At 37.4% G+C, this 13781-nt stretch overlaps 1 protein-coding gene across 1 annotated transcript; it reads left to right on the forward strand.

Moving 5' to 3' along the window:
- Positions 1-46: 46 nt before the first annotated feature.
- On the forward strand, positions 47-12828 carry heatr3 (HEAT repeat containing 3). Its single transcript, XM_055037032.1, has 15 exons — positions 47-315; positions 1870-2042; positions 2731-2818; positions 3599-3699; positions 4011-4120; positions 4695-4835; positions 4933-5225; positions 7871-7961; positions 8147-8301; positions 9767-9849; positions 9938-10074; positions 10188-10276; positions 10826-10969; positions 11044-11220; positions 11371-12828. The coding sequence occupies exons 1-15, from the start codon at positions 184-186 to the stop codon at positions 11482-11484; spliced, it is 2028 nt and encodes a 675-aa protein (XP_054893007.1). The 5' UTR covers positions 47-183; the 3' UTR covers positions 11485-12828.
- Positions 12829-13781: the final 953 nt, after the last annotated feature.

A 13781-nucleotide genomic window follows, 5' to 3' on the forward strand; every position in this document is an offset into this window, starting at 1 on the left:
TCTTTTTTGCGACAAAGCGTGACTGCTTTCCGTCGACAACGATCTCTTTCCGGCTGACTGCGTTGACTCTTCCACATGGTGTCCAGCTAGCCTGGATCTGCGGGGTGCTGGGAGTGTAATCACCGACATTTTGGACAGAAACCACGGACATATTGTCACATGAGTACCTAGAAACAGATCAAAATGGGTAAAAGTAAAACCACGAAGTTCAAACGGCCGCAGTTCAACTGTGTGGGCCTGCCGGTGAACGCTGTGAAGGAAGCGGACGAAGAGCACGACGAGGAAAGCTGTCCGGCTGCGGAGCTGCTGGAAAAAGTAGGACCACGATCACATCGGAGGTTTAAAGTTATAACTATGAAACGCACTGATCTGAGGGGTGCGTGCTATGTGAATTATTGATGAGCAAGTGACTGGCAGTGTTGAGTTATTTGTCCACGGTCACATGTCAGACGGGGGTAATGTCCCTTTAACCAGGTGTCAGTATGCTACTGTATAGAAAATAAATGTACAACACAAAATCTTACTACTAATTATATAAAAATAATTGCTATATTGCTTTATCACTTAAATAGAAGTACCTCTTTGCATATATATTATAATTTAATATAATTATTCTTGCTTTATGGTTGTTTGTGTGCTCTGTCTTATAGTTTGTGTATATTTATATACAGTTTAGAGCAAAATAGACAATTAGGACCAATTAATCACTTTTTTCTCTCTCTCTAAGGAAATAATTCAAAATCATGTCCCTAATTCTTTCACGTGATATTCAATGCCATCATGTTTGTATTGAATGAAATTAATTTCTCATCTGCGAAGGGAATATTTCTGCAGATAAAATTCTGCGAAAACATTCGTATGGAAAAAATAACTTTTATTTGTGGTTTTTATGGACTGACAGAAATCTTATTTTTCAACAGTGATGACTTTGGTTTTTGTGTGCGTTTTAAAGTTGACTTATAATGAATTAACTCACAAAATGACCTGCAAGCATAATTTCAATCATCTCATGTGAAATAGATGATGAGGATGGAAGGAGCCGATGACACTCTGTCATTTTGATTCAATTCTGTTTTGAAAGGGGAAACATTTTCTGTCATTATTACTTTGCATCAAAAAAAAAAAAATCTCTCACTTACCAGAATAAAATGTAAATATTTATCAAGTCATTGAGACCACAGTCCAGCTGACATGATGATTGAAAAGCTCCAGGGCTTTCAAGAGAGACTAGCAAGTGCTATGGGTGTCTTCTCAGTCAGAGACTGCTGCTGAGAAACTGCATGACATGAGGGTTTCTGCATATAATAGAACAATAACTTGTTGTTACGAAGGGCAGAAAAAACACACACACACACACACACACACACACTTGCATACATAAAAGATCTAATATGAAGACCTCTTTTCATGCCAGCAGTGAAACTTGGTCAACCATTTGTGGTTGATCCTTCCTAAAAGCACAGCAGTGAATAAAGGATGATTATAAAATGTTTTTCAAAGGCAACTCTAGGAGCAACTTGGTGATTATCTGTTTTTAAGCATGGAATTTATCAAAAATATTTATGTGTTGGGTCTATAGCTCAGAAACTCCCAAGGGCCCAGAAGAAAACCTTTGGGAACCACTGCAATAGCTTAAGCTACCTAAATCTAAAACTATAGATTTTTTTATAAGCCTGTTGTATTTCTTGATAAAAGCTTGTGAATTATTTCCTATTAAGTGTCAATATACAATAAAAACATTTGGTGAAAAATATTTTAATGCTGAAGGAATAAAGATTAAAAAAAAAAATTTAAAAAAAGTTAAATTCAATAAAAGATAAAAAGAGATAGTAACCTCAATTTCAAATCAAGTTGTGTTTTTATTCCCAGTTGCAGAGTCCCAGTGCAGATATTCGAGAGTTTGCTTGTGCCAGCATTTCTCGGGTGGTACAGCAGAGCCAGGCCATTCCCGGTTTCCTCCAGAGGGACGCAGTCAGACGGCTGGGCCCCATGCTGCTGGACGGCAGCATGGCCGTCAGGGAAACGGCCACTGGGGCGCTCAGGTGAGGGCGGAGCGGGATCAGAGCTTTTCTTCACTCGTTTTTTTTGTAATGCCGCTAAATTTTCTTTGGATAATGATAGACACATTACACATTCCATTCATTCTTTTAAAAAATATATATTTTCTTAAGTTGTTTTTATTCAACATTAAGCTACAAAAAACTCTTGGATTTAGCTAAGAAATACATGTCAGGCATGGCAACAAAACAAAACAGAAGACGCCATCCTGAAGAATAATCAAATTCTAATAATGGCATACTTCTGTTTCAAAAAGGTTTTGTGCTAAAAATAGAAAAAGGAAGCTCTTCTGGATTTTTCAGTTTCTTCACTGGTTTGCTGTAAGTGAGCATAATCAATTTTGTTTTTTTAAATAAATATGTGTTGTCCCAGGGCACTATGATGTACAAAAAACAAATAGTAAGTAGTTGGGAGGATATGCTCCACATTATTCAAGATTTGATTGTTCAGATATCTTATTTTTTCTTTTCATTATACTTCATTAATCTGAACAGAACACATTTCTTCCCTCAGTGCTTCTTTTGGTATAATGCTGAGCTTTGATCGCTCTTCAGTCAGAGGTTTTGTGGAACAGATCAGCAACTTTGCGATAAAAAAAACAAACTTTTTTTTTAGCTTTGTTACTCACACAGGATTTCCTCTGAGTTACTGATGAGTGTGTCTGCCTCACAGAAATCTGAGTGCATGCGGAGGTCAGGAGGTGTGCGAAGACATGGTGAGGCACGACATCATGACGCCACTGACAGCACTGCTTCGAGAGGTGAGACTCCAATGCAGCTTTTAACTCACTGCATCTTCTGGCTCCTCCTCATCTGGAGACTGTAACATCTGCAGGAACTGGTTGTCATTCAGGCACAAAGGCAGTAATATTTTTATAGGGTTTTACAGGAGCTTTTCAAAGTTTGGAAAGTTCTTGATTTCTTTGTAAAGTCCTTGAAACTGAACATTTGATAACAAGCCGAGACAAACTAGACATTGTTTTAGGTTCGTTAGAATTACCAGAATTATTTTTATTTCCTAAATGACAGAAAACTTAGCAAGAATACTTTTTTATATTCTGTATAAGGATTTAAATTTTGACAAGGAAGATCACTTACCATAGCATGATTTGTTTGGATTGTTTCAATGTAAGGAATATTTGTTATTCCTAATGGCTTAGTGACTTATTGATCGGTGTAATTGAATATGTTACACATTCTGTATAATATTATCACAAGACAATATTAATAACAGTAAATAATGTCACATTTTGGTGAATTTAAACTTCCTTTTAGTTCACTTGTATTGTTTTTTTTTTTTTGGAAAAGTTAAAAAACCTATCTTAAAATACTTGAAAAGTGCTTTGATTTTACTATGGAAAAAGTACACAACCCTGTTTTTTTTTTAAGGCTGTATTCAGAGGTAAAAACAAAAAAATGACATGCAGTGAAATTTAATATGTGTTGTAGACAATTTGAGCTAAAGTCAGTACTTCATTAAAGTGATAAATACAGTGTATGCATCTGCTGCTTCCTTGGTCATAATGTTGTTTTCTTTCCAGTGTTGTACTGGTTTCGACACTGCTGCTGTTGCAATGAAAGACCAGAGCAATCCTGTGGAGGGAGTGGCCAATGAAGCTGTGAACCTACTGTGGAATCTATGGTAAGCCAACAAGTTGATATGAAGGGTTTTTATTGATTTATCTCTCACCTAAAGATGTTGCTGTGGCTTTGTTATTCTACTGCAACACGAATCTTATAAAATAAGTACAAGTCAAGAGATAAATATTTAGCTATTTGTATTTGATATTCATTTTAATCATTAATCAGTATTTAGAACAAAATCAAGTTCTATTCAAAGAATTTCACTGTTAATTGTGTGACTGTGGCCACCCTGCAGCCACCGTTTAGGTGTACACCTGCTAAATCTTCAATTCTTCAGCTGATTGTGTCATCCATCTGTTGACGGTTTAGTGAGAGCAGCAGCCAGGCAGTGTCTTTGTTCAACAAATCTGGCCTCTTGGACACGGTTGTCCACTGCTTGGAGAGACACCCTCACAATGTGGAGCTGTCCATATCAGCTGGTAGGTCTGACAAAGCATTTACTCTAGCTAACAGGATTTCCTTTTAAGTTCTTCATTTTTAAGTATGTGGTAGGCATTTGACACTTACTGGTATCAGTATTTATTTGAATAATTTTTATTTAACCAGATACGTTGATTGAGAACAAATTCTCATTTTCAACAACAAACTGTTCAGAAAACATTAAAACATCATACAACAGAATATTATTTACTCCGTCCCACTTATTCTTGCTGGGTTAGAGAAAGTGAGTTTTCACTGGCTGAATGTATCATAAAGTAAGTCAGCATTGCCCCATACCTACTTGTTGCTGCACACCGCATGTCAGCTGGCTGAAAGAAGATTATTACATTTTCCCCAAACTAATAGAAACGTCATTTAGCTGAAAGACTTTTATTCCCAAAGTGTTTGACAGTAAGCATACTTTTGCGTATTTTATTTTATAAGTAGAGTCGATATGTATACATTTCAGTGAGATTGTAATGAATATATTCATCTCAGTTAATTTTAAGGTATTACAAGCTAATCTGCTGTCTCAGTTGGAAAAATCTGACTCTTATTGTTTGTGTTTGTCAGCTCACTGTTTGCACACTGTGACCGAGGACAACCCCGAGCTGCTGCGTAGCATGAATGCCGCAGTACTTGGAACCCTAGAAAAAGTGCTGCTGTCATCTCAGCCAGGCATGGCGCACATTCTCCTCAGGACTTTAGCTGGAGGTAAAATTCATCTTTTGTCATAATTGTCTCTTTCACTTTTTAAGGTGGCCCAAAAACTGCTGCGAATATTTCCATAGAATCCTGCCTTGTCTCTCAGGTACGCTGTGGAACATGAAGGCCAGCCTGCCTGCGGGCCGACAAGCCCAGACCCTCAACGCCGTGGTGGCCACCCTGTCACAGTGTCTGGATTTGGATGCAGGGGTGTTGATCCCTGAACTCAGACAAGCGGAAGAGGCTAACCACAGAAACACGGATGCTGTGGCCGAAGTAGAACAGGCAGAGGCAGCGGTGGAGCCTGCTGAGGAGGAGATGGATGAGGAGGACGCACTCATGAAGAAGAAGAATGGCAAAACTATGAAGGCTGACACTGACTTTTCCGACCTGTTGCCTGTAAGTAGACACACTGGTTGCTACAGAAAGCACCTCTAACCTTTTTTCACATTTTATTATATTAGAATAAGAAACCCTGTTTTTTTCTTGACAAAATCAGAAAAACATCATTGTTGCTCGCATAATAAAATTTTGTGCATCTTATTGCCTTTAGAAGTCACATATATAATGGCACTATTAGTAATTTAATCAGAGGGGATATAGGAAACATGTAGAAGAAGAAAGTCCCCTGGTCAGATGAGACGATGTAAATGTAAGTTTCTGGCCTGCATAAAAACATGCACATCAACTGCACAGTGAAACATAGTGGTGGCACCATCATGCTCAGTTGATTCTTTGCAATCCTGCAAGAAAATCATTCTGGAAAAGGCTTACATTCAGCCACAGCTACAATGAAATGGTTCAGATCAAAACATGTTCATATTACAATGGCCTAATCAGAGGACAGATGTAAAACCTCATTCAGTCTGAGTTGTTTTGCAAAAGAAGAATGGGCGATATATTCACTCTGTGTGTGAAACTGATTCAAGAACTGATGATGAGATATGACTCAGAAAATCTAAAATTAAAGAAGACGTTTCGATCCGGGGATGAAAAGTCACATGGCTGTTTTATTTTAGCTTTAATGCAGTCAAGATTTTAAGTCAAACTGAGTTAGCTATAAAGCTAATGTTAGCTTAAATGCTAATTATAGTTCAGCTTCTAACAATAGAAAATTAGCTACCTAATTACCTACAATCTCAGTTAAATAAATTAAAGTTTGTATGTAGTTATAATATGACAAAATATGAAGAAATTAAAAGGGTTTAAATACTTTTGCAATAAAACTGCTTCAACAATAATAAATCAGATGGAATCAGAACACCACAAGCTGAATGTGTGTTATCTTCTCACAGTTTATCATTCATCTGAGTTTAAGTAGGTCAGTGCACAGCTGGTTATTTTCCACTGAGTCCATCAACAACACTTCTGACTGATCTTTCAAACTGTTGTTCACATCATATCCTCAGGTGGAGTCAAACAAGTTAACTCCTGTTTTCACTCTGCTGATGTGGATCAGTAGTGTCCACATCAGCCTTTGTGATGTTGACGCATTGACAAAGGCAGCGTTCATAAATTACGGTGGTGATATCTGTTTGCAGGTTTAGTGAGACGGGGGTTGTTCAGGGGCTTAGAGTCCTTGAAAGTGCTTGATATTTAAACAGCATAGTTTTGTGCATTCTAATGTTTGATTGAAAGCCTAACTTTAGGAAATGTTATTTACAGTTCAACCATATATTTTTATATACCTAATAAAAACACGTACATAGTTTTTGTTACTGTCTGAAGTTAAATCTGACAAAACTTTTATTGCTTTAGTTCAGTTAAATGAAAAAATAATACCATAAAATTTAGCCACATTTTATAGAGTTTTTTTTTTTGTTTGTATACTGTATGTTTCAGCATTTAACACGAGCAGGAAAGTCATTTACTTTTACACAATTTGTTTTGAATTACTTCAACGTAATATTTATTATTCTTAATGATTCATGAACATGTTTATCTGTGTAACTGGAATAAAGGCTGGCTTATATTTGATATGTAGAACAACATGATTGAAATGACAAGATTTTTTGTTTAAATAAGTGCTTTGTTCTCGGGTGTTCAGGTGTATCGGGTGAGAAAGACATTTCAAAACATAAAATGTTTTTAGATTTTTGTTTACCTTGTAAAATATAGAATATAGAATACCATCACAAGACATTATTAATAACGTTAGTTAATTACTTCATATACTAACAATTGAAACTCTTTTCTTGGTTCATTGTGTTGTTTTGTGTAGAGCTGAAAAAGTTTGAAGAGAAAGAAAAGTTAGAAATTTTACTGTGGGAAAAGTCTGTAAACTCTACTGAGATAAATGATATGATTTGTGCAGCTTAATAAGTTTCAAGCTCTTTGAAAAATGTCAAGTTGTGGAAACAAACTAGTTCTTTTCTGGAACCAGTTAGGAACTGAATCAAGCACCTGCCCTGTTTAAGAACTAGATCCACTTGTGTGGAAAAACCCTCACACTGATTCTCAGAGGTCTCTTAGATTGCCTGCAGCTTAGATGCTGAGATGTGATGCTGTTCATGGGGAATATGTGGACTGCTTTTGGACTTTAGAGCTACCTACCAATGCCAGGTGGAAAGGCAACACATGAGTCATCCGGAAGTGCAACACCAGGCCGACAGTGCAGACAAACTGTGGAGTAGACGCATCGCGGGTCATTTGGGGGCTGGTGACTGGCTGACTCAACCCCGGCGAGACAAATCTGTCCCTCACGGCTCGGTCATGAACAGAGCCCCAAGATCATGTTGACGTTCCACAATTCCCCCTCTAAAATATAAAACTAACACTATTCAGTCATACTACTACTAAAACACACACATTCAACGTGGCCCTAAATATAGCTGCGTAGCTTAAGCCAAGTTTCTCCATCAGCTACTTTCTATGCAGGCTGTCACCATGACCAGGCTCAGAAATGTGGAACCTGACGTGTTTGAGTACATCAGCAGGAATAAATCGCTCCTCTGTAGCAAGTGGCTGGAGCCAGACTGGGCGATAGCAGCGCTGGCAGTCATGGTTGTATTGGGATGTTGACTCACGCGGCTGTTTGTGTCCAGAGGGGTAAGGAGGAGCTGAGGGAGGCAACGGCCTTGCTGACAGCCCAGCAAACGTCCTTGGAGATCATTGTCAACATGTGCTGCTCTGACGGTGAGTGTTGAGGGCACGGACAGCAGTGCTGACCCCAGGCACTTTCATCTAAAATTTATTTCCTGTGACATGGCCACCAAGTGTGGGTTTGTCATTCTGAGCGGCTGTTAGACAAGTATATGTATTGCCAGGGTGATTTCAGGACATCAAAATATTCTTTGTTGATATCTTTTTCTACTGTTTAGATCCTTCTGATGACGAGTGGGAGGAGGAGTCAAGCAGCGATGAAAGTGACTTGGGTCCTGACGGGCTCTGCGACGGACTGTCCAGTCTGATGTCTCCACTGTGCTTGTCAGCTGAGGTTCAAGGGGCCTTGATCAACCACAGCATACCAGAAAAGGCAAATAGCACTCTGCTTCCTCAATCACACCTCACTTCTGTCACTACATGCACAGAAAGAATTTATTACAGAGAGTGTTGACAAGTGCCTAAAGTGGGTTTTGCTGTCATCTTTGCAGCTGTGGTTCCAAGCCTAAAAAGAACAGCTTTCCAGAGGTGCAAATGCCTTTTGAATATTTTCACAATTTTCAGTGGATTTTAAGAAATGCCTAAAATTGAAGAGGAAGAAAATGGGACATTGATTGTTTTTTTTTGACAAATAAAACATTTGAAAAGTATTGCATTTTACAGACTAAAAGTCACATTTCCTTTCATAGTTTGCTCCTCCTTCATGACCCGTTTTGTGACTGTAGTGTTAAATATTAATTCATACTGATACACATGAACCAATGATTAAACATTACAATCTGCAGACATGACGATGCCAAATCACAGTCTGAAAACGAGATGGTGGAACGTCTCCATAGCTGCCAGTGTTGTGACGATCGGTGCTACCCTGCCAAATTTTCTTTTTGTAGCACGTCCAGATAGCTATGTTTAGACAGTTATAACACCTGTTGAAACTTGTGAACAGTGCAGTTAGGTCTCAATGCCTGGTAGATACCTAGGAGATGAGTATAAATGACTTTGCAGGAAGGTCTTCTTGGTGTTACCGCTTAATGCAATGTAACCGCCTCTCAGTCACCCCAGATTTACTACATGCGTCTCCACTGCGCCTCTTTCGCACTCTGCCAGCGGTGGGAGAAGATCCTGATCACCTTAATTTAGAGCACGGACATCAATGTGTCAGAATCTTTCATGGACAAAGTTTCCCTACAGAGAAGCGCCTTTCATAGCAGTGTTAGAGCTCCATGTCTTTTTTTGGTGCATCTCTACCAACTTTTGAACCTGGAGGCTGACATTTTCAACGTTGCAGAATAGCTCAAACTTAGATTGGAAGGAAAACATCTGTGAAAAGCAATTTTTCACTTCTCACTGGAGATGCTCAATTAGATTCTGCTCTTGATTTGCATAGACCATTGTAGCACATAAATATGCTTTGTTCTATGCCATTATAGTTCTGACTGTGTCCAGGGTGAACCTTTGTCCTGTCTGAGGTCTATTTCAGCTACCAACAGGCTTTCTTCAGCACTGGACTTGGACACCACTGTATTAAATTTCATGTACATGCATCAAAGTAATACAAATTCTGAATAAAAATGCAAAATGTTTTTCATATTTTTATTCTAGATTAGAAACATCTTAATGTGATTATTATGTGTCATTTTCCTTTTTTATGTTGTGTTTTTCTGACACATGTAATAACATACATTTGTGGTTGTACTGTGTGGTTAAGTTCAGTAGTTTCTCGATGAATGTTGTGGAAGGAACTGTTTGTTTGTGATCATGCAGTGAACCCCACTTTGCTTCTCCCACATCTATGCTTTGATTGCATTGTAATATGTTTTCTTTTCTCTGGATTCAAGGTTCTCAAAAAAACATCCTTCCCCAGAGAGGAAGCCACCAATGTGTGCCAAGAGAATCCATCCTGGAGAAGCCTGAGCAGGCGGTACTCGTCTTCATCAACTCAAAATTGGTTGCAGCTTTTAACTTTTCACCATATAAACATTTTTTTAAAACGCCTCCTCTTTGTGTAGGATGCAGCGGGTTCAGTCCCGGGCGTTGACTTGCCTCCACAGCATACTCTCCACCATGGATGCAGAGTCTCTGGGCGGTGAGGCAGCCCTGCAGGGCGCAGCACAGCACCTGTCCTCACTGGTCTTTGGTGCTGAAGGTCTCGGATTCCTGTCGATATTTTTGCAATTTAGCACTTTTGATAGTTTAGTGTTCATAGGCCTGTGTGAAAGCAACAAGCAGAACTGACATTTAAACTTTTTTTTGTTGCAGAAATCCCAAAAGATGAGGAGTTCCTTGAGGCCGTCATCAGCGCCATGCGCTCTCTTCTGCAGATAATTGCCTCTAAAAACATCAGCCAGGTACAAAATACAGTACTATTCAGTGTCACTCATGGTAATCAGAAATATACATTTAGGATATTTAGACTGCATATGGTAGCAAAGCTTTTCAAAACATTTAACTGTCTAGCAGTGTATTTCTTCTCACAGAGTTTTATAAATGAGAAAGTTTTAGAAAGCATACTATGGAGAATGACCTGCTGGTTCTGCTTAGCATATGTTTAGGTTAATGACATCACAAGAGATGCAAGTCATTTTTATTATAATTTTAAAAAAAAATCTGTGTAGCATTTTAAAAGTTTTTGTTTTGCAGCTTTACACAATAAAATAAACACTTTCAAAGAAGTATTCTGATTTAAAAACATGGAACAAAACAGGAATTTTGATTAATCTTTTTTTTAATGGACAAATCACAAAGCAAAGACAAACTGAGCATGGTGTGTCGCTCTGTATGTTACAAACAATATTTAGTGATTCTGACTAGAAGCTGTAACCCAACACTATTTCCAATTTGGAAAACAACCCTCTGACTGCATGGCTGCTTTTTCTGTCTTGTTTTTGTTTGTTCAGTGCATGACCCCCCAGCAGCTGATGAATCTGAGTGAGGCAGCCACCCGCTGCGATGTTGTCAGCGTGAGGGTTAACGCTGTCGCCATCCTAGGAATCACTGGAAGCACATTAGCTAAAGAAAAGGGCATGGTGGAAACCCTTCAGGTATCACTTCTTCCATTTTTATTTTGTTTATGCCCAAATGTTTGCTCCTGCTCTGAGAACTTTTGCTCCTGCAGATGATTGGAAATGCCTTGCTTCAAGTCGCTACGAAGGATTCTGATCTGGTTGTGAACGGAGAAGCGCTCGACGCTTTGTTTGATGTGTTCGCTGATGGAGAGGAGGCAGAAACGGCGGCTAAAAACCTCAACTTACTGCCTGCACTTAAGGCACTTCAGCCCGTCTTCAAGGCAAAGGTTGTAGAGATGAAGTAACATTTAGTTCAGGCAATTTTTGTAATTAGGTCATTCTTTTGACTTCCAAAAAATATTTCCAATCAAATTTATTTCAGGATCTGATCTCGCCAATACTTTAAGATACTTATCCATCTTTCCTTTTCTTAATAGATCCGTAAAGAAGGCCGGGGCAAATACAGCCCTCAGCAGCTGTGCGTGTTGGACAACATCAAAATCAACCTGAGAAGATTTATTGGTTATCTGGAAAAGGTGGTGAAGAAATAAGGACTTTGTGTTCTTCACACTGTGATCAGTTGTTGAGACATGATGAGATGGCGCAGTTGAGAAACCATCACTTATTTATGTATTTTTAAAAATAATTACTGTTTATAGTTGTTTGAGTTATGTGAATATTTTTTATTTTTTGTGAAAAGGAGGAGGTGGTGGCATTTTGTCTGTGAAAACTCACCAACACGATTTAAAAGATTTCAGCAAATGTTGATGGCATATCAACAACATTTTTAAAAAATAAGGTTGAAAAAGTGCAGACTGCAGTTTTCTTTCATTTGTACCTTTTGAATTATCCTAACGAGTTGAAGTAGACCAATTGTTAGAACATCTGGTAGAACACCTCAGACTGCTGTTATTTTAGAGATATTTTACAGCAGAACGATCCATTTTATTTTTAGAAAATAAACTGCCTTTCTTGAATTAATCACATCATGGAGCTATTTTGTGTTCATTGTGAAGACTTTTGGAAATCACTCTTTGAAAGCCACTTTTGTAGATTCATATTTTTAAGTTAAAATTGCTACACAAGTTTTCAAGGTTATAGAGAAACTAGAGCTAAAGATGCTCTGGCTAATAGGGAGAAAATTAACTCCATATTACAGAACATGGCTAAAGTATTGACACCCTGTTACCTGTCCCAGCAGAACAAAAGGAGACTCACAGCATCATGCTGCCACCACCATTTTATTTTCTTAACGAAAAGAATAAGGAAGAAAATTATGGATGCGTTTCCATTTCATAATTATGTCCTATTTTGTGTTTGTTTACAACATAAAATTATAAGAAAATGTTAGATTTGTTGTTGTTACATGTCAAAATTCAGTGGAGGTAAATGCTTTTGTAAGTTTAAGTGAGCAAAGGTAGAAAGAAATCTTGAAAGTAAAAAATTCAAACCTTGTTCAGACTTCTAAAATAGGAGATTTTTAATTGACTTAGCTAGTTTTTAATAAGCTAGTTTATTAAATCTGTGTTTTAAATAAATCATTCTTCAATCTGAAACTTTCTGGGGGAAAAATAGACTTGCTGTGGTTGTTGACATGAATAGTATTTAATTCAGCAGTGAATGGAAAAGGTGTTAAAATATTTCTTGGTGTATCAGAAATGTGCCAAAACTTTGATACTACATAGTTTCATTAAATCTGATCCATCTCCTAATAAAGTGAAAAGAAATTCAACTAATCCCTCCATTTTTCTGAAACAAGGTATGTTATGTGGAAAAAAATATTTGACTTCTCAAAAGTAAATAAATGCATAAAGTTCTAAGCCATGATGCAAACATGAACTTATTTGAGGTTGTCTTCCTGTAACGGTTTAAATAAAAATGCATTTAGTTAGAAAGTTATCACTGAATAGTTTTGTATACTGCTTGCAGCAAGATTGATATATTTTTCAGGCTAATACAATTACTTCGAATAATTGAATAGTTGATGTTGAATATATGTGGACCTATTTACACATAATGAGACCACATTAGATTTAGATTTAATAAGAAATCATCACACTATTATAATATAAAAACAGTCAGTAATGGATTTTGTCTAATAAGCTTCAAGGTAGTTTATAAAAGCTTTACATTTTCTTATTAGAAATCAGTAGGTACAGTAAGTGGCAATGACCTATGACCCTGGCTCTGCTTGTTGAATTACAAAACTGGAGGAATATGTTTGCCACAAAAATATCAAAATAAATAAGTGTCTTAATATTATAATTATTATGGCCCAACTGGAGCAGATGAGATGTATTTCACTGATTTGGAAATTGAGAAACTATAGGGCACCAGCAGCATGACATACCTGTCCCAGCAGAACAATTGGCAGTCGTTTTTCTATTTTTATTTTTAATTATTTTATAGAATAACAAAACGTTTTTCAAGTTGAGTTTAAAAAGTGAACCACATGCAGATTAATTGCTCACAGTGAGCTAATTTGGGTTTTTATTTCTCTAAGTTTGAATTATTGTTTTACAGCCAATGAAACCCCAAATTTATTGAAAGGTTATTATAATGAAGTATTTTTAATACAGATATATAGTATGTTCGATGAATGAAAAGACTGCTGGCTTAACAGTTGTTGAGCATAAAATCATTGAGACTTTCTACAGTACAGCTATGAGAAAAAAGGTCATAGCTAAAGAAGCTAAGTGTTGTGTCCAGTGGGAAGTTAAGATGATGGAAAAACTGGACTAATTTTGATGAAATCAATCTGTTGATTTCATCAAAATTGACACATAGTTGTGAGATCAATGACCTGAAAAAATGAAGACGGGTGGAATCTAAATTGCTTGAAATCTAG

The sequence above is a fragment of the Poeciliopsis prolifica genome, unplaced genomic scaffold (genome assembly GCF_027474105.1).
Source record: "Poeciliopsis prolifica strain line A6 unplaced genomic scaffold, Auburn_PproV2 SCAFFOLD011, whole genome shotgun sequence".
Lineage (NCBI taxonomy): Eukaryota > Metazoa > Chordata > Actinopteri > Cyprinodontiformes > Poeciliidae > Poeciliopsis > Poeciliopsis prolifica.

What these genes read in the sequence shown, in the direction of transcription:
- heatr3 (XM_055037032.1), top strand. Translation starts at nt 184, where the DNA reads ATGGGTAAAAGTAAAACCACGAAGTTCAAACGGCCGCAGTTCAACTGT. An exon ending in CAACATGTGCTGCTCTGACG is followed by an intron (nt 7,962 to 8,146) that starts GTGAGTGTTGAG and finishes TCTACTGTTTAG; the next exon opens with ATCCTTCTGATGACGAGTGG. An exon ending in AGCCCGTCTTCAAGGCAAAG is followed by an intron (nt 11,221 to 11,370) that starts GTTGTAGAGATG and finishes TTTTCTTAATAG; the next exon opens with ATCCGTAAAGAAGGCCGGGG.